This window comes from Pituophis catenifer, unplaced genomic scaffold (assembly GCF_029215685.1).
Source record: "Pituophis catenifer annectens isolate HBS135680 unplaced genomic scaffold, rPitCat1.0.hap2 SCAF_1, whole genome shotgun sequence".
NCBI classification, from domain to species: domain Eukaryota; kingdom Metazoa; phylum Chordata; class Lepidosauria; order Squamata; family Colubridae; genus Pituophis; species Pituophis catenifer.
This window is the reverse complement of record NW_027256881.1, coordinates 133,050,127-133,070,819: the sequence shown is the minus strand read 5'-3', so window position 1 is coordinate 133,070,819 and position 20,693 is coordinate 133,050,127. Positions and strand designations below refer to the sequence as shown.

At 38.4% G+C, this 20,693-nt stretch overlaps 1 protein-coding gene across 1 annotated transcript; it reads right to left on the bottom strand.

The window, feature by feature from the left end:
* Nucleotides 1-1,315: 1,315 nt before the first annotated feature.
* RSAD2 (radical S-adenosyl methionine domain containing 2) lies at nucleotides 1,316-20,489 on the bottom strand. The gene is made up of 6 exons (XM_070955241.1): nucleotides 20,192-20,489; nucleotides 15,396-15,557; nucleotides 12,029-12,258; nucleotides 9,360-9,509; nucleotides 4,402-4,434; nucleotides 1,316-2,614 (listed from the first exon to the last, which is right to left on the bottom strand). Exons 1-6 carry the CDS (start codon nucleotides 20,475-20,477, stop codon nucleotides 2,450-2,452), a joined length of 1,026 nt encoding a protein of 341 aa, XP_070811342.1. The 5' UTR covers nucleotides 20,478-20,489; the 3' UTR covers nucleotides 1,316-2,449.
* Between the last annotated feature and the right edge of the window lie 204 nt (nucleotides 20,490-20,693).

The following is a 20,693-nucleotide window of genomic DNA, read 5'->3' as shown; positions in this document are numbered from 1 at the left end:
CTTAGGCATGAAAGCTGTCTGGGTGATTTTGAGCCAGTCACTCTTGCGTCAGCCCTGGGAAGCAGACAAGGGCAAACCATTTCTGAAAATCTTGCCAAGAAAACTGTGGAGTAGCAGTTGCTAGGAATCAACACCAACTCACAAGGCACATACAAAACATTACATTATAAATTCCTATAAAAGATTGAAGTATTTTTGTTCAGCAGGGATGTCAGCTTACCAGTAAACATTATTGGTATATATTATCACTGGTAAATAAATGTTGCAATCACTATAATTGGGGGAATAGGGTAAACTGGAATTGTCAAATTTTACTATTACTGTCTGCTAACTTTGAAAATAATGTAAAATCCATCCCAGAATGCAAAGTAAGAATAAATATGAATGCTCTCTTCAGTCAAGTTCGATTTTTGGTGACATGCATATAGCTTTTTTTTTCCCTGCAAAAAATGGAACTCGTTTACCATTGCCAGGACTGCATTTTACTAGGAATTTTGTTGACTTTTCTGTCTAGACTGAAGTTCTGGCCTTTCCTGTTCATCTCCCATCCAAGTTCTAATCAGTCCAACCCTGTGTAATTTTCTTAGATCAGACAAGAAAATGATAGGAAATTGCTTTTTTTTAATTACTTTTTTTTTCTTTTTTGGTGGTGGAGGATGTATCCTATGCTAATGCACAGCAGCTGGAACTAGAAAGGATTCCTTCTTTCAGTGATGGCGCCCAAATCAACCCTGGAAGGGTGGGGTCCCTCATATAGATCTGAAGGAGACATTTGATGCAGGTAAGAGACACCATCCCAGTAGTGAAATCCATTTTTTTTACTACCGGTTCTGTGGGCGTGGCTTGGTGGGCGTGGCAGAGGAAGGATACTGCAAAATCCCCATTCCCTCCCCACTCCTGGGGGAAGGATATTGTAAAATCTCCATTCCCACCCTACTCGGGGGCCAGCCAGAGGTGGTATTTGCCGGTTCTCCGAACTGCTCAAAATTTCCGCTACCGGTTCTCCAGAACCTGTCAGAACCTGCTGGATTTCATCCCTGCACCATCCCCTTTAATAGCCAAAGCAGCATTCCGCATAGCAACAGAAATGTCTCCACAAAAGCAGCAGTATGGGGATAAGCAAGCAAGAAGCAGATTTTAAACCTGTGTTAGAAATGAACTTCTTTATTATCAATGAATTGATTAGTTGAATTCTAGCATCCTGCCAAAAAAAACCCCAACAACCTATGAATATAGACTGGATGAATAAATCAGTTAGAATGAATGAATGAGTGAACAAATGAATGAGTTTGCAGGAAAAATTACTCATATGACATACTTTTAAAAGAATGTTTATTGAATTTATATACAGTAGCTACTTGTCTCCATGCATGATTCTCAGGAGCTCACAAAGAGTTAAAAACAATATGAAAACAGCAATACACACACGCACACACACACACACACACACACATATATATATATACAATAAAAACAATAGGAACCATATCACAAAATAAAACATATCTTCTTTTATTTTTTGCAGATTATTCCAAAGATGTATTGGCCATCATTAGTCATAAGTAAATTCTTTTAAAAAATGATAGGAGTGGAAATCAGGAGCCCTTGGAACCCTCTTATTTCACTTCCAGAATTTGCAAACGAAGTGCTACATTTTTACATGGTATTTTGAGGTAAGAAACACAGAAAAGGTCTAAAATTGGCTTTCTGCAGTATTGCAAACCAAGCTCACATGCCACACCCACAAACAAAAGTAACTTAGAAAAATGCAAATGATACTGACCCCAGGTAGCCCTACTCACATTGGCCTTTATTTTATGTTCCTACTCTTATGCTTTCTAGGAAAACATTAAAGGCAGCTTTGGGTCACCTGAAAATTGCCAACTCAGTTTGAAAATTGCATTGATTTTATTTTCAGTAATGCACTTGTGATAACCATGGCAACTTAAGAGTTCTGCTATACCTTCTGTTTGCTGGTAATTTGTCCCAAAATCTTAAATTTAATTATCCTGACCTTACACATGTAAGTTGGTATTGATGCATTCGTGTGTTGAAAAAAGACAATTACAATCTTTTTTTTCCTTTTATATAGAAGCATCCTACTGGCATTAAATATTTTAAAATTCATCTCTGCAATCCTACAACATGGCAGCAGCAAATGTCTTGTTTCCCAGTATTCCATGTTTGACTATTGGACAAGTGTCTTTCTAAAGTCAACATGTTCTCTGCTGGTACAATTCATTGTTTGTGAACAAAACATTACTTTTTTTTTTTTTTTTTTTGCATAAAAGCAACGTTGACATAGCAGCATCCACTACTATGGTAGCTAGAATGCAGGACAGTTTCTTTCTAAAAAGAAAAAAAAAACATTGAGCATCTTTCTCCGAAGAGGAGAGTAAAATGAGTACAGTTTGTGCTTGCAGACGTTTCCAGCAAATAACAAGTTGGATCACCACTGCAGTGCCATATCTGCTTTGCTCCAGACATATTTGCCACCTCGCTTGAAAAACATATTTTCATCAAAGCCACTGCATTGTATAGCATTTTTTACCCCTACATCCAGGATTGACCGAGAAGGCTCTTTTCGGCCATTGACACAGTTGAGAAAACGCATCTGGGAAAAACACAAAGAAAATAATTATAGCATAAGAGAATTAACATCTGTGTACAATTGTTCTACCAAACCATCAAATCGCTTGAAGTTAGTGCCTAATTCCAATCCTGCAAATGACTTCACGTAATTATATACATGGGAATGTTATTAATATTTAAGGCTCTGAATGGTACAAAAAACCATAATGTATTTGTTTTTAGCTCATGTGTAAAGATTTCACAAGTAACAGATCATAATTCCCTTCATTCAGTGCCATCGTAATTTCATTGTAATTTCATTACAATGAGTGAACAGTTGTTTGTTGAAGAATAGAAACAAAACAACAAAAACACAACATAGGCCAAATTGTCTGAAAAGTCTTTCCAGAAACCTTTTATACTGAAATTTAGAAGAGTCTATAGTTTCCCAGGCTAAAATACATATATTTGTAGGTATCAATCAAGTTGGTCTTGGCAAAAACTAATATCTCAAGTCAAGATATTGACCGCACAAATCTTGATCTCGAGACAAACTGCAGAAATCATTAAAAGAAGAGTTTCATCTGGAGGTATAGTCTCCCACCAAAGCAGGGGAATTAGGCTGAATCAATGTATATTCCAGAGTTGTAGAAAGAAATGAATTTATTCGAGCTTCAAAATGTGCTTCAATCTAGCAGTTGCCTGTAACCAGAAATTAAAAATGGCCACCAAAGGACTCAGAGAAATGCTTATATATGCAGTATCTCGATAGTGTACCAATTGTCAAAAATGTTTCCCTCTTTCCCTTTTCTCAACATCTCAAAGTGCCTGAGTTTTAAGTATGTGCATAAAATGCTCAGTTGTACTGCAGATATGTGCACTGCTCTACTTTTGTAAAAACTACAGAATGCACTTTTATTCCAATGCAATGGACTCACTATTAAATAAACACATACAGGTTTTTTTATTTAATGAACATGGGAGGGGGGTAGGAAAAGAGTCCATTAGTTCATGAATCTATTTTAAATTAAATAATATATTGAGGGGTCCTTGGTACTCTCTGAGCTTGGTTGTTTTCTTGCAGATATTTCATTACCAAACTAGGTAACATCATCAGTGCTAGTCTAGCACTGATGATATTATAGCTTGGGTAATGAAATGTCTACAGGAAAACAACAAAGTTCAGAGAGCACTAAGGACTCCACATTTCAATCCTGAGCCACACATTTTCTCCTTTATTGAAAGAATACATTATTCGCAGCAACACTATCATACAAGTGATGTAAATGACATTATTGCATCACATTTACGACTTTGCCCAAGTGATATAAAATGATGTAAACACAATGGAAATTTTCATCTGTTGTATCCAAAATCTGTGGCTCTATGGTCCGCCAAATCAGGCTTTCGCAGTATAAGGGAGACTTATACCTGAAAACTAATATAGTGGCTGAAAAAAAACGGGGGAAGAGACGGGTAACCCCTACGGCAGAGAATCACTAGTATTGATAGTACAGATTGTACCTGAGGCAGTAGATGGTGTACTGTCACATGATCTATCTATATTTGTAAAATATACTCCCTTTCTATGTGTATTTTAATTTGGTCTCTGACCGCAATAAAAAGCTTACTTACTTACTAATATTTTATTAGTTCTGTTTATAATACTAAACTGCAATATGCTTCGTTGATTTCAGGGGATTTTACTTCCAAGAAGTATAAGTTGTGATCCCCCTATGGCAAGGACTGAAGTAAAAGCTCTTGATTCCAGAAACAGGAAAAATATTTTCAAAATATAGAGCAAATAAAATGACAAACAAAATTACTTACATATTCATCCAGAATTAAGTAGGAATCTCTCATCTGTGAAAAGATGGGAAAGCAGCAACTTTAATTTACCATAATGTATAATTATATATTTAGAGAGTGAGGCTGGATGACTTTGGGCCAGTCACTCTCTCCTAGCCCAACCTACCACACAGGGTTGTTGTTGGAGAGAAAATAGGAGGAGAATGGTGTGTAGGATGTGTTTGCTGTCTTGCATTATTTGTAAAGTAATAAACATGGGATAAAAATCTAATGCATAAATTAAAAAACAATAGCAGATTTCATTTTTTTTTTAAATTTGATTTATATGCCGCCCTTCTCCGGAGACTCAGGGTGGCTTACAATGCATTAAGCAATAGCCTTCATACTTTTGTATATTTATACAAAGTCAGCTTATTGCCCCCACAATCCGGGTCCTCATTTTACCTACCTTAGAAAGGATGGAAGGCTGAGTCAACCTTGAGCCTGGTGAGATTTGAACTTGCAGTAATTGCAGGCAGCTGATGTTAATAACAGTGCTTTAGTCTGCTGTGCCACAAGGGCTCTTTTACAGGCAGTCCTCAACTTATGACTACAATTGAGCCCAAAATTTCTGTTGGTGAGATATTTGTTAAGTGAGTTTACCCCATTTTATGACCTTTCTTGCCAGTTGTTAAGTGAAACACCGCAGTTGATAAATTAGTAACCCGGTTGTTAAGTGAATCTGGCCTCCCCATTGGCTTTGCTTGTCAGAAGATCGCAAAAGGTGATCTCATGACCTTGGGATACAGCAACCGTCATAAGTGTGAACCAGTTGCCAAGCATCTGAATTTTGATCACATGATCATGGGGATGCTGCAAAGGTCGTAACTGTGAAAAACGGTCATAAGTCACTTTTTTCTAGTGCTGTTGTAACTTTTAATGGTCACTAAATAAACTGTTGTAAGTCGAGGACTACCTGTATGTGCTTCATATAGCTTACAGTGTTTTTTTTTAATTTTGAGCTATTGTTTCAAAATAGTCCTTAATATAATGTGCAAATTAAAAGCTACCTGTGCCTAGAGAATGAAATTAAATTAGCAGAGAGTCTATCATGGAAATTTGATGTGACGTAAAATCATTTTGTGCTATGATTTCCAACACTTATAACTACTATATTTCCAGGAAAGATAGCCATAGAATTCTGATAATTTAAGCAAGTTCCTCAAAAAAGAACACGGCATGCTTATTTGTTATATGAAAAAAAAGTGGATAAAGTGTTTAAGAATCATATAATTAGAAATACGTTGCCGAGGGTTTGGAAAAAGTATCAATATAAGCTAAATTATAAGATACCTATATGGGCAAATCCCAGACATGCAATAGAAAATATAAGTATAGAACAAAAAAGGTGATTACTTATAAAGAGCTTCTTTTTATGGAAAGGGGTAAGCTGCAATTGAAATCTTTAGATGTATTAAAAGAAGAAGGGATAATTTATACTTGGTTTCAGTATGGTCAGCTTCAAGCTAGATGGAGGGAAGATCAAAAAATTGGTGTCATGCAAAATGAGGAAAACCTGGTAAAACAGATTAGAGATCAAAGTCAGATGCATATTAAAAGGTTGTATAACGCTTTATTGGAAATAGATTCAGAAATGGAATTGGTTAAGGATTGTATGATAAAATGGGCACAAAACTTTCAGGAACCAGTGATGATGGAAACATGGGAAAAGATTTGGGTTAGAAATGTTAAATTTACGCAAGCACAAAATTTGAGACAGAATTTTTATAAAATGTTTTATAGATGGCACTTAGATCCTAAAAAATTATCATGTATGTACTCAAATTTGCAAGCTAAATGTTGGAGATGTGAATGTGATGATGCAACTTATTACCATATATGGTGGACTTGTAAGAAAATCAAGACATTTTGGATAAAAATTTGGTGGGTGATGCAGAATATTCTGAAAAAAAGGTTGAAATTTACTCCTCAATTGTTTCTATTGGGTATAACGACGGATTGTACAGTATTAGAGACTAAACTGATCTTGAACTTAATATCAGCAGCTAGGCTGTTGGTAGCGCAATACTGGAAGAAGGACTCTTTGCCTACTATTGAAGAGTGGACACTGAAAGTAACGAATTTAGCAGAAATGGCGAAAATTTCAGCATATTTGAAGGACTATACACAAGAAAGATACGTATTGGAATGGAGAAGATGGATTTATTATATTCAAAATAAGTATCAGACACGAAAATATCAAATAGCTTATGAATGAATGTTAAGTATTAGAAGTATTATGTTATCTATAGTGGAGTTAAGGTTTCAGGGGGTAAGGATAGATAGGTTAATTTAGCTTATGATTGTTAACTGAAACACCTTGTATTTTGCTCAGGGAAGTCTGGGGGGAGGGTGGGATATTGGGGGGAAAAATCTTTTTTTTTTCTGTAAAACTTTTCAATAAAAAAAAAAGAACACGGCAAAACTCAACATTTAAACATGAAATTATTCACATATAAAAAGAAGAGTGTAGAGCTTTGGAAGGAGTATAGCAGTGGTGGGTTGCTCCCGGTTTGCACTGATTCGCAAGAACCAGTAGTAAAAATTTGTAGTAGTTCCGAGAACCGGTAATAACATTGGCTGGCCACACCCCCAAACCAGTCCCCAGCCCTGTCGCCGCTCACTTACCCCGCCCACCTCATCAGAGGCTTTTTTTTTTTAACTTTTATTTTTAAAGCATTTTTTCTACAACCTCTTTGGCTGAAAAAATGCTTTTAAAAGTAAAAAAAAAAAAAAAGCCTCTGATGATCCCATGGCTCAGCTGGGATCGTCAGAGGCTTTTCAGAGCATTGTTTTCTGCAACCTCTTCGGCCGAAGAGATGGTAAAAAAGTGCGTTGAAAAGCCTCTGACGATCCCAGCTGAGTTGCCTGATCGGCAGAGGCTTTTCAAAGCATTTTTTTCTGCAACCTCTTAAGGCTGTAGAAAAAGTGCTTTTAAAACTTAAAAAAAAAGAAAAAGTTGGCCATGCCCACCCAGTCACATTACCCCCCCACCAAACCACACCCACAAAATAAGCCATGCACACAGAACCGGTAGTAAAAAAATTTAGAACCCCTGGAGTATAGGTATTCTTAATTTATGACCACAGTTGAGCTCAGAGTCTTGGTCATCAAGTAAAGCTGTCATTAAATAAGAGATCATACAACTGCTTCATCAATGACTCCATCCTTGTGCATCCAACTGTGATCATTTAGTGAGAGCCTGGGTCATTAAGTATACAGAGTCCAAGGTAAAGAACAGAGAGTCCCGGGTGGGAAGGAGATCCACACTCGGGACCTAAAAATCCTCCCTATCAAAATCCAAATAGAGCCGTGGTGGTGAAGTGGTTAGAATGCAGTATTACAGTTGTAATTAAGCAGGTTATACTGTGACTGAGGTGATTTTATGGGAAATTTTTTCGTTAAGCCATTAAGTGAATTTTTTCCTGGAAATTGGAAGTACCAGTAAATGCTGGTTTCTGGCAAAAAAGAGAAGAGCCTGTAGTACAGTGGACTAAAGCACTGTTATTAACATCTGCTGCTTGCAATTACTGCAAATTCAAATCTCACCAGGCTCAAGGTTGACTCAGCCTTCCATCCTTTCAAATGTAGGTGAAATGAGGACTCAGATTGTGGGGGCAATAAGATGACTTTGTATAAAATATACAAAAGTATGAAGGCTATTGCTTAGCACATTGTAAGCTGCCCTGAGTCTACGGAGAAGGGCAGCATATCTATCTATCTATCTATCTATCTATCTATCTATCTATCTATCTATCTATCTATCTGTTCGATTTATATGCCGCCCTTCTCCAGAGACTCAGGGCGGCTTACAATGCGTTAAGCAATAGCCTTCATACTTTTGTATATGCCTGCTTAGTAGGGCTTTTTGGCCCCCCTTAAGCGGTGTTCTATTTTTTTTATACAAAGTCAACTTATTGCCCCCACAAACCGGGTCCTCATTTTACCTACCTCGGAAGGATGGAAGGCTGAGTCAACCTTGAGCCTGGTGAGAATTGAACTCGCAGTAATTGCAGGCAGCTGGCAGCTAAGTGCTACTTTAACAGCAGTTTAGTCCGCTGTGCCACCAAGGCATATAAATTAAAGCAAAAAAAAAAAAAAAAGGCCATAATTTCCAGTCATCTGACTGTAGGATGCGGCCATAAATAAGGGCCCTTTGACTGTGATCTGTGGGGGGAAGGGACAGTAATCAAAACTTTGAATCAAGGTTGAAAGTACTTTTTTGGGTACATTATAACTTCAAACAGACATTAAGTAACCAGTCATAATCAAGGACTAACTGTATAATAAACAACTCAAGGTAGCAAACATACCTAATACTGTGCTTCCTCCATTTGAACTACTGAGTTATAAAAGAACAAATGATTTTTAAAAATATAATCCAAAGTAGGGGAGGGGGAATCAAAGGATGGGGAAAGAGTTGTCTTCATTCCTTTAATAAGTCTAAATGAAACAAACAGATCCTAGAAAAGTTAAACTTCTGTTGAATCCAACGTTAATTTGTGGTTTTGCAAAATCTAAATTTTTCCTCATGAATGTCCCTATTGAGGCTATTCACGATCAACAGTTATGTGATGCATTAGAATATTATTACGGTATCGTGGTACAGTAATAATGGAGTTTTATTCATCTCATTATTATAGTGGACCAGTGCCATGACTGTTAATTTCTGATGCAATTGCTTGCAACAGTGTTAATAAGAAATGTGCAGCAATTCCCCTTGGTATAACACTGGGCATCTAGACTCCCAACAATACAGATCCAAAATGCTAAGCGAATATAAACTGCAAGCATTCTAACAAATCCCCATTAAAAAAAGCTTTCTTGTACCAAAAGAAAAAAGAACTTGGATAATTGCATTTTGCCATCAGCATTAGGACTTCTAATGCCAAACAATAAATATATTGCTTTCAAAGTGTATGAACAATCAGCATGATTACCTTTTGATTAGATTCAGGGACTAAGCATGGGAGATCTTTATGACGGTGCACAAATCGTTCAAAATCTTCATCGTTGATGATGAATCTTTCAGCTTCTCTCAGAGATTCTTCCCCTGTATTTTCTCCTTCGATGAGCAAGCACTGAAATATCTAGAAAGCATCAAGTGTATGATTAAGAGAGAACTCTTGCTGGTTACAATTACTGTGCAATAGAACAATACTACCAAGAAAATTCAATGAAAGCTTTTATAATTCTATAAACCAGATGTGCAATTATATCCATAATCAAAGACTGGTAAAAATTTCAGCTTCTGGATTTTGTGCTTGAGGTGGAAGAAAATACAACTTTGATTCTGAGTTTTGCTGATTAGATAAGTTTGCTGTTATATAAATGGCTAATGCATATTAAGTATGTAAAAATAAAAAGTTGAGGCTGAAATGTTAGTATTTTAGTCTACTGTGCTAAAAAGAATCAGGAGTCAATGCTTTCAGTTCATTTTCTGTCTTTAACCTACACATCTTCCTCTTCCCTTTTCCCTCCTCATTTTTTATTTTCATTTTCTTTTGTATTTTATATCTCAATAAACTTAATAAAATTATTAAAGAAGAGTGGTGAAAACTATTAAGTCTAACCAAGAATTATTGGTTAGAGCAATGTTTCTCAATCTTGGCAACTTTAAAATGTGTGGACTTTAACTTCCACAATGCTAGCTGGGGAATTCTGGGAGTTGAAGTCCACCCATCTTAAAGTTGTCAAGGTTGAGAAACACTAGATTAGTTAACCTAAGAATTATTAACTTATCATCTGAGTCTAACAGCATCATCATCATTATTATAGTTGATCGCTCAACCAGCCATTTAGAGTGGGTGTGGTATTTGGCTTACATCTCAGCAGTAAAAAACAATACAATGAAAGAAGGAAGACAAATGCATCTAAACCAACAACCCAGCACATCAAAAGAAAACCAACAATCTCCACAGCCATCCTAAGGCCAAATCTAGGAGCAGAGTCTTTCTGGATTTGAGGAACAGCTGCAAGATGAGAGCTGGGCTGATTTCTGAGGAGGTGGATGCTGCTCCTGAGAGTGGGGTCCAGGTCAGAGAGGATGTCCTTCCTAGGTCCTTGATAGATAACAATGTTTAACTAAATTAGGGACCTGGAGTGCTCTTATTTTGCTCAATCGTACTTATCTCCTTGAAAACGAAGGAAAATGTTACCATAGCATATTAGTTTGTTTATTAACCATATTTTGATACCCACCCCCATCTTCCTCATAGAGTGACTCCATTATTTTTATATCGCCATATTATCAGGTTCTATGTAAGTATGTGTTGGTGTGCAAAATGCTTAAGACTTGAATTGTTCTGAATTGAACTCAAAACATAATTGTTCCAAATTCAAAATATCTTGCATCTGTGCAAGAACACTGTTCTGAGTCTGGATCAGCTCTTTTGAGTACTTTGGAAACATGAAACAGCTTGAAACAACTTTGGTACAGTGCCCATCTTACACGAAACATCCTATTTTTAATATTTACAATTTTCTGTACAACCCCGATGTAGGGCTCATCTTTCCGCTTAATCAAATATTCAAATTAAAGTTATCAAATACTGTAGCAATAATTATATTAGCCACAAGCAAAGCTAATTTGAGTGACCATCCTGTTTCATAGAGTGGTCAGCTGTTACAGTCCCCTCTGAGATGACTATTGAGATCAGAGATTTATATTAGGAAGTGCAGGTGTAAAAAAAACATTTACAATTTTGAGTTTCAGGTAGAACTCCATTTTGGTGACAATATAGATCAGAAAAGAAAAGGATAGACAAATAACATGTTATATTTGGAATAAGTAAATATGCCCATATATGTTCCGCAAAGGATGAAACAAACGGTTTTCAAAAGATGCAGATCCTTATAGTCAACTAACTTACTGCCATCTAATGGATGCTGAAGACATTGTGGTATATACAACATGAATGGGGATTTCTAAACATCCTTTGCCAAAATGCCACAGGCAAATAACCTTTAAATGCTAAATAGTTAAAAGTTTCTTACTTTAGGACTCTGCAGACTGTAAGAGTCAATATATCATAGATCAACACCATCACTATAGTTTTGATAATGGTTAATATTAACCTAAGTTGTAGCAATTAAAGTTGATTGGCAGTAAATTGATGTCTAGCAGTAAATTCCCAAGTGATCTACAACAGATTCTGATTCTTAATACTTTAGCAATAGTACCATAAAATTATTTCCTTCATCAGGCCAAATTATAAACCTGAAAGTAAAATGAAGAATGCTGGGAGTGATAAAAAAATGAATCCTTGGATGTGTCTACATATATATCCACACGTCTGTCCTTAGGTTCTTTTGAAGAAACTGCTGGATTCCAAATCCTTTAATATAAATTATATTTCTTTGCATCAAGTCCAGATTCCTTTAAGGGACTGAAGTTAACTTTTCCAAGAGGTCAGAAAAGCAATGGAGATGATAATGGCAAAAAATGAACCAGGTCCATGCGACACACACACAAATGGACAGCTTTTTTTTTAGAATATGAAAGAGTTGTTTTCTTTGTTTTAAAAATATTTTAGGGGTCCTACCCATTATAGCTAATATTTCCCACTTTACAATACTAAAAGTTATGCCGTCTATTTTCTGCTCTTACCTTCCAGCGGACAGGATTTAGAGCTTTGATCTTCTCATTCATGTCTTCTTCTACATTGAAATGATTGATCACAGAATTTATCTTGAAAGCAACATTGTATTTTTGGCACCACATCTTCAGTTTTTCAAGATTTTCAACATGATTTTTCTTTCCTTGCCCACGGCCAATTAAAACATTGACTTCTTCATTGAAGCTATCACAAGATACAGCAAGAATATCTAGATATTCCCCTAAAGCAGAAAGAGTTCACTAGTGTTTAATATCATCAGCCAATTGTCATCTAAATTTATCAAGTTCTAGGTGAATAACCATTACTTTGATTATAAACATAACCATAATGTAATATGCCATGTTTAAACTGCTGGCTTACTGAGAATTACATAACAATTAAAACTCTTCTTCTTTACATCCTCTTTTACCACTTCAGGTGTCAAGGGGACCAGAAATACTAACATTATTTATTTGAAATTACCCTTTTACAAACAGGTGCTTTAATATTTTGTTATTTATATGTCAGTAAAATAAACTGTCTTTAGAATATGGAAACCAAAATGAAGCACATAAAGATTTGTAAGATGGAAGCTAAAATATACCTGTTGATGGTAAACCCAAAAATCTTCAGAGTAACCACTGTTAAAATACTAAAGGGAAGAAATTATAAAACAACATTTGTTGGGTTAGATTCAGTGGTGGGATTCAGCCAGTTCACACCACTTCGGGAGAACCGGCTGTTAACTTTCTGAGGAGTTTGGCAAACTGGTTGTTGGAGGAAATCATTAGGGCAGAGAACCGGTTGTTAAATTACTTGAATCCCACCACTGGTTAGATTCAGTCTGTTATGTGAATCCAGCAGTGGCTAGAAATCATAATTCAAGGCTGAACATGCTGTGAAAACCTTGTGCGAACCAAGTGAAGGCCTCAGAATGGTATAAGCATAAAATTCTCAGAACAGAGAGATACAGATGTGACATTATGTCATGCCCTCCTGTATATAATTTTAAATGATTTCTGCCACCACCACATTAGAGGGTAGTATATCATTCACAGCCAAAAAATTAAAAGACGCTTGCTCCTGGGGAGGAAAGCTATGGCAAATCTAGACAGCATACTAAAAAGCAGAGACAAACAAAAGTGCGTAAAGTCAAGGCTATGGTTTTCCCAGTTGCAATGTATGGCTGTGAAAGTTGGACCATAAGGAAGGCTGAGCGCCAAAGAATTGAGGCCTTTGAACTATGGTGCTGGAGAAGACTCCTGCGAGTCCCTTGGACTGCAAGGTGATCAAACCGGTCAGTCCTAGAGGAGATCAACCCTGACTGCTCTTTAGAAGGCCAGGTCCTGAAGATGAAACTCAAATACTTTGGCCACCTAATGAGAAGGAAGGGAGAAGAGCCTAATGCTGGGAAAGATTGAGGGCAAAAGAAGAAGGGGATGGCAGAGAACGAGGTGGCTGGATGGAGTCACTGAAGCAGTAGGCGGGAGCTTAAATGGACTCCAGAGGATGGTAGAGGACAGGAAGGCCTAGAGGAACATTGTCCATGGGGTTGCAATGAGTTGGACACGACTTCGTGACTAACAACAACAAGATCATTCTGAGAACTTCTATACATACCCTCTCCTTGCAAGTGATATACACCAGGATATGAACAGGTCCTCAAATCTAATGCCTTAAATATAATCATCTAAAGTGCCACGGTCTGAGAGTTCAGATTTTAGTAGAGGGTTTGATCCCCAATAATTTCTGGCTAGTAACGTCTGCCAATTTCTTAACAGAACGAAACCGGCCATGTGGTGCTTCCTGATAGTCCATGTCATTGTGAAAGTAGTGAGTAATTAATAAACAAACAAACAAACAAACTTTTAGAAATTTCATTGGAAGCTGCCTAATTCCAAGACATACAATTAGTCTATTAACAGTGGTGGGATTCAACTGGTTCGCACCACTTTGGCCAAACCGGTTTTAAATTGCTGGCCGGCCCCTTCCCTCCCCTTCTAGAAGTCTCCACATGTCCGCCCCCCCCCCCCCGCAGCCCATTTTTGCTGCCAGGAGGCTGCAGGGAAGCCTAGGCTCAAAACAGGGTGCGAGGGGGGATGAACCGTGGTCCCCCCCACGGTCCCTTTTTGCTCCCAGGAGGCTGCAGGGAGGCCTACTAGGCCCAAAACGGGGCACAGGGGGTGTGATGTGCCCCCCCCGGGCTGTTTTTGCTCCCAGGGGTATGCAGGAGGCAGAGTGCTGCCTGTTATACCCCCTGGCCACACCCACCCAGCCAGTCATTAGGGCAGAGAATCGGTTGTTAAATTATTTGAATCCCACCACTGTCTATTAAGCTCAGTACAATATTGATTCTAGTAACTGAAAGCAGCTCTCCCAATTTTGAAACCTCAGATTTTCCAAGGATAAGAAGCTGCTTTTTTTGGCTGACCTAACCTGAGTTCTCTTAAATACGAAACAAATATTCTATCTCTGAGCTATTATTTTTCCCCCATATTGCTAGTGATAACATTTATATTAAGCACTGTACACTAAGCAGTTTGAGGCAAAGAACGAAAACAGGCGAAAAGCAACTATTTTAGGAGCCTTATTTTGTTATTGATTTTTCTAGGGGTGGACAAATTTCAAAAACTAAAATGATCATTTTACCTCCCCAACTGGAAATATTTTTGTTCTGCTGCCAAGTCCAACCCAGAGCATTTTATTGGAACCAGAGCGTACCAGAACAAAATGCCAGCCACTGGCATTTTGCCAGCCAGTGCTCCTACCAGGATATTCCCATTCAATGTTTCATCCTCTTTTTCACATCAGACAGTCAGAGAAATCTCTTTGCTCATTAAATTGGTTTGGTTTGGGAATATCCTTGTTGTTGTAATTTTTTTAAAAAACATTCTCATTAATTCTTTAGATTTTACCAAGCCCACTGATACCTGCCTTTTGCACGTAACATACTCTTCTACCATATATACAAGGGGATGGATGAATAAAGAAGGTTGTTTCTTACTATTTTATGAGGTTTTGGATAGCCAAGACTATTCTCTTTTTGATGGTTACATTCCTTTTATTCTTTCGTCCAATTAATCAGCACAACAGATATATTATGAGCTGTGGTGGCCCAGTGGTTAGAATGCAGAACTGCAGACTACTTCTGCTGCCTGCCAGCTGCCTGCAATTTGGCAGTTTGAATCTCATCAGGCTCAAGGTTGACTTGGCCTTCCATCCTTCTGAGGTCTGTAAATAAGGACCCAGATTGTTGGGGGCAATATGCTGACTTTGTAAACTGCTTAGAGAGGGCTGTAAAGGACTATGAAGAAGTATACAAGTCTGAGCGCTATTGCTATTATATAATCTAGAAGAGCTGATTATAATTTTTCTTACCATAATATTTGAACCATCTTTCCTTAACCATACTGCCATTGGTCACAATGCTAACACTCGGCAACTTTAGCTCCTCCTTGCAAAATTGGACCAGCTTTCCGACAAAATCGCCTCGCTCATGCAGAAACGGTTCACCACCTGAGAAGTTTATTTTCTCCATACCTGGAATGTGCCAGAGAGAACAAGAAAGTGATAGGAACATTCAAGCAGTACACCTACTGCAAGAACAATTATCAATAATAATAAAAAAAATTCACTAGGTTTTCTAAACTATTTTTCTCCTACACATATACACAGAATGTCAAATTGGATGGTTTACATAGCTCAGTATCATTAATATGCTGTTTTCTTCACCATGGACCCCTTTAAATATCTTTTGTGGCCATGAATCGTGGCCAAGGACCTCTCTCAAGACTTAACTCAAAATTTAAATCATAACTTTTTTTCAAGACTTTGTGGACCCCCTATGACATCATCGTGGTCCCCCAGGGCTCCACATACCACAGGTTGAGTACCAATGTTGTAGAGTTTAAATGAGGCATTTTCTCAACCCAACCAAAAGATCCCAGACATTAGAGGTGAAGCCACTGGCATGCCAAGTGTGTGTCCCATCACTGAACTTATTTCGTGGATCTCTTGCTGTCTTAAGGATTCTATCCATTTTCCCTGAATTATATGGATGTCTCCTGGCTCCCAAATATATCACCATACCCAATGGGAAGGAAGGAAGGAAGGAAGGAGGGAGGGAAGGAAGGAAGGAAGGAAGGAAGGAAGGAAGGAAGGAAGGAAGGAAGGAAGGAAGGAATAAATAAATAAATAAATAAATAAATAAATAAATAAAATCTGGAACATAAACACAAAATTGAATAGATCACAGTTGTTAAAAATTCCAAAGAATCAAAAGTGCAAAGTATATGCAAAAATAGCCATTAAATTATGTGGAGCTCGATTTTCAGTAGTTATGGAGAATAAATAAAAGCAAAGACTTCCTTCAGTCAATTTCTCATTACTAATGAAACAAACAAAATGTTTAAAAGTTATGATATTTATATAGTTACTTACCAAGCACATCTAAATTATTTTAAAGTAAGCAAAATATCTTTACAATCCTTAAGGCATGTCACAACTTTTGAGCACCCTTAATGTTTGGAAATTGAAAGTTAAAAAATTTGACATGCCCTAAAATATGCATGCAAGCCAAAATGGTATATGGGCTCTTTTTTGTGTGTGTGCCTTTAAATCATTATTGACTTCTAGCACTGCTTGGACTAGTTCCTGCTATTTTCTTGGTATTGTTTTCCAGAAGTGGTTTGACATTTATTTCTTTCTAGGACTGAGTGGGAGTGACTGGCCCAGGTCATCCAGCTAGTTTGTGCCCATGTGGAGATTACAACTCATGATCTCCTAGTTTCTATCCTGGTGCCTTAACCACTACATCAAATTGGCTGTCATATGATCATTCTCCAGGTACTTTTCTTAATTACAATTTGGAGGGCATTATTATGGTTTGTCACACTCAGCCCAATGTTTACACTGGTTTGGCATTTTTGTCCATCTATCAAGTCCTTCCCTAGGACACTGGATAGGCAGATGTTGTTTGATGGTGGTTCATTGTATCACTGCAGGATGTAAGCTGCTCAAAGTAAAGCTGCCTTTTACAATTGACTGATGGTGATTTTGTCAATTCTGATGGCTGGAGCAATTAAACTGGAGCAAGTTGTTTTGTACCCGATTGTACCCTATTGGTGCTACCTTTGCTTTCTTTTGCCACAGTCATACTATTTCTATTCCCAGATCTTTGTATTTTGTGATTTTTCTCCAGGTCTTTTTCTTCTATTCTGGTGTCTTCATGTACTGCAAAGTCACTATCCAGACCTTGTTTTTCTTATCAAAAATGTTGTATGACAGGTGCTTGTAAGTTTGAATTCTAAACTCCCAGAGCATTTCAGCCTTTTCAGTTTCTATTATGTCTACTTTGTGGTCCCACCAGTTCTTGCTTGCAGATGAAGATATTTCTTGCAGATCTTCCAATACACTATTGTCACTACTTTGTCATGCTGTTGTTTGTAGTCAGTCTATGCTATCTTCTTGCAACAGCTTACCAGGTGGTCCAGTTTCTTCAGCTTCTTTGCAGAGGCAGCATTTGCCGTCTTCGTTGCTGTCTTCTCAATTCCGGTTTTGCATGCATTTGTTCTTAAGGCTTGACCTTGTACAGCCAGAATTAAGCTCCTCATTCTCTTTCTTCAATTTTCCTGCTCTTAGCTATTGCTATTCTTGTTCTTATCTGCTTTGCCTGCTACTTTTTTATGTATTGGCCATGTAATACTTGCCCTTGCCATGTCTCTTTTCTATTCTTCATTTGATCTTTCTTGTAGGCCAGTTTGGTCTCTCCAGTACTTAGTAAGGCTTCATGGAATACTAGCTTCAGGGCATTTTCTTCACTCTCCTTCAGATCCTCCTCTGCAGGTAATGCTTTTCCCCCCTTCTTCAGCTGTCTGGTGTACTTACAACCTTCCACACTGATCTATTTTCCTTGGTAAGTAGAGTCTGTCAACTTTGCTGTGTGGATGAAGGGCGTGACTCATTGTCATTTGTCTTCCTAGCTAGGACTTTTGAATCATTTCCACTAATGAGTTTGGACGCCGAGATCATTATTATTACTATATTTTTCATCCTGACTTTTATATATATTTTTATCAGTTCGATGCATCAAACATACTTAATACTCCTAGTTCTAATTTTCCCTACAACAACCATCCTGTGAAGTAGGGTGGACTGAGTTTGCCACTGCTTTTTTTCTGGGATCTTTCTTATTTCCTGATTGAAGCCTACAGCTTCCAAACATCCTGGTGATCTCCTGCCAATTATAAAACAATCCTTAGGGATTCATTTATTTATTTTTCACATCAACCAAGGTCAGCTAAGTGGTGGACTAATGAGAATTCTGTAGTTATTAAGTACAGTAAATCAAATCTGGATGTCTAATAGTTAAGTAATGTTTCCTGTTAAGAATTGTGTGAAATGCAGAAGCAGTCATACCCAGCCCAGCTTAATTTAATACAACAAAAGACCTGGTGAAACTTTGAAATTTAATAAATATAGCGCAAGCAAAATCTCTTTTGTTTTGCTGCAAAAGGTGCCGCTGTCCTTTATTAAACTGATCCAGTGAGGTAAGTATTTCAAAAGAGACTCTCTGCACTGGTCCCCACATATAGCCCTCTATAATATTCTCAAGGAAATCTTGCAAAGCCAGCAGCAGAGCTGTGGGCCAAGGGTGTAAAATGCGTGCATTTTGGCATTTATTTTACACGGCTTACATTGTCAGAATTGTTATGTACCCCCAGGGTTTTAAAAGCTGAATTATGGCTAACTGGTGGTGGCCTTCTACTGCTGCACCATAGAGAGTATTTTAACTTACTGCATCTGTGTAAGGTTTGCCAACTGCACAGTGGCAGATAAGACAGCACTCCAGAGGGTTAACTTTACTGCCCAGAGAATTATTGGTTGCCCTCTCCCTGATTTGGAAGACCTTTATAGCTCCTGCTGCCTTAAGAAAGTTCAAAACACTCTTAAAGATCCATCTCATCCTGGGCACCCTTTTTTTGAACGATTACCATCTGGCAGACGGTACAGGATAATAAAAACAAGGCAAATAGGCTGAAAAACAGCTTCTATACCAGGGCAATAACCATACTGAATTCTACGGTATAGTGCAATATTGGGTTTTCAATTTCAATTATGTAGAATGTAAAGGATGTAGGTTTGTGTTTTTATGTTTATAGTTATAATGTACACTGAAGATGGCATTTAATTTCGTTGTACCATGTGCAATGACAATAAACTAAACTAAACTAAACTAAACTGGCCTCATTAACCAATTGATTCATAATCAATCACCAGGGAGACTGAATTCTAGTCCCACCTTAGGCACGAAAGCCAATTGGGTGACTTTGGACCAGTCACTCTTTCTCAGCCCAACTTACCTCACCCAGTTGTTGTGTGGAAAATAGGAGTGTGGAAAAGGTGTCTCTATGGAGATTCTCCATCATCCAGGTCATGGTTGTCCCAAAGGTGCTTTTTCAAGAGGCAACGGGACTTTCTGGTTTTTCTTTGAAAACGTTTCCCTTCTCATCCAAGAAGCTTCTTCAGCTCCATCCTGTAAGAGCTGAAGAAGCTTCTTGGATGAGAAGCGAAACATCTTCAAAGAAAAACCAGAAAGTCCCATTACCTCTTGAAAAAAAGCACCTTTGGGTATATTGGATAAGTTCCTCGCCTTGAGTTATTTACAAAAATAATAAAGACAGGATTTAAAAAAAAATCTAATAAATAAATACATATTCAAATATTCACTGAATATTAAATAAATATTCAGAAGGCAGCATTAACATCCTTGCCAAGAAAAGGAGGAGGAGGAGGAGGAGGAGGAAGAGAAGGAGGAAGAGAAGGAGAAGGAGAAGGAGGAGAAGGAGGAGGAGGAGGAGAAGGAGAAGGAGAAGAAGAAGAAGAAGAAGAAGAAGAAGAAGAAGAAGAAGAAGAAGAAGAAGAAGAAGAAGAAGAAGAAGAAGAAGAAGCTGGGAAAATAAAAGTTGCATCTTAAACTTTCATCGAGCAGTTTGGTACCCCAGAAACGTGAAGCAAACCTAGAGGCGATCTGGTGGCCTCCCATATCCGCTCTACTTCGAATGTCTATTGCGCTCCATCCCCAGCGACCAGAGCGAGAAAACCCTTCCGCCACTGGTTCAACCCCATGCCCTCCGTAGCTTCCCGGAGCCGGCAAGGGAAAAAGGGTCACTTACCCGCCTCTTTGAGCAATCGGAGCCCCCTCTTAGCCACCTGCAGCGGCAGGACGAAAGAAGTCTTGGCGGTGTGAAAGCAGAAGCCGCACTTGTAGTTGCACTGGCGGGTGAAGTGGTAGTTGACGCTGAGCGGCACCGGCGGGGGAACGGCGCCCGGCTCCGGAGCCGAGCTCGGGGAGACTCTGCGGCGGAGCGGGCCCCAAAGACAGAGGAGGACCAGCCGGCTGCAGAAAGCCGCCAGAGCCTGGAGCAGGAGACGGAGGAGCTGGCGGGCAGGCGAGCGCATGATGCCTTCTCCTTCTTCTTCTGCCTCGGGATTGCGGCGCTCCAGAGGAGACCGCGGCTTTTAAACGACCAGATAACGGCATGCATGTGATCCTCGCTCGCCTGACCCAAGTTTCGGTTTCCTTTAAGTAGAAATCGCTCGGTGCCGTTCAAGGTGGCCAGACTCGCCGCGCCTTTGATGGTGCGTATGTGTGTGTGTGTGTGTGTGTCCCAGGCG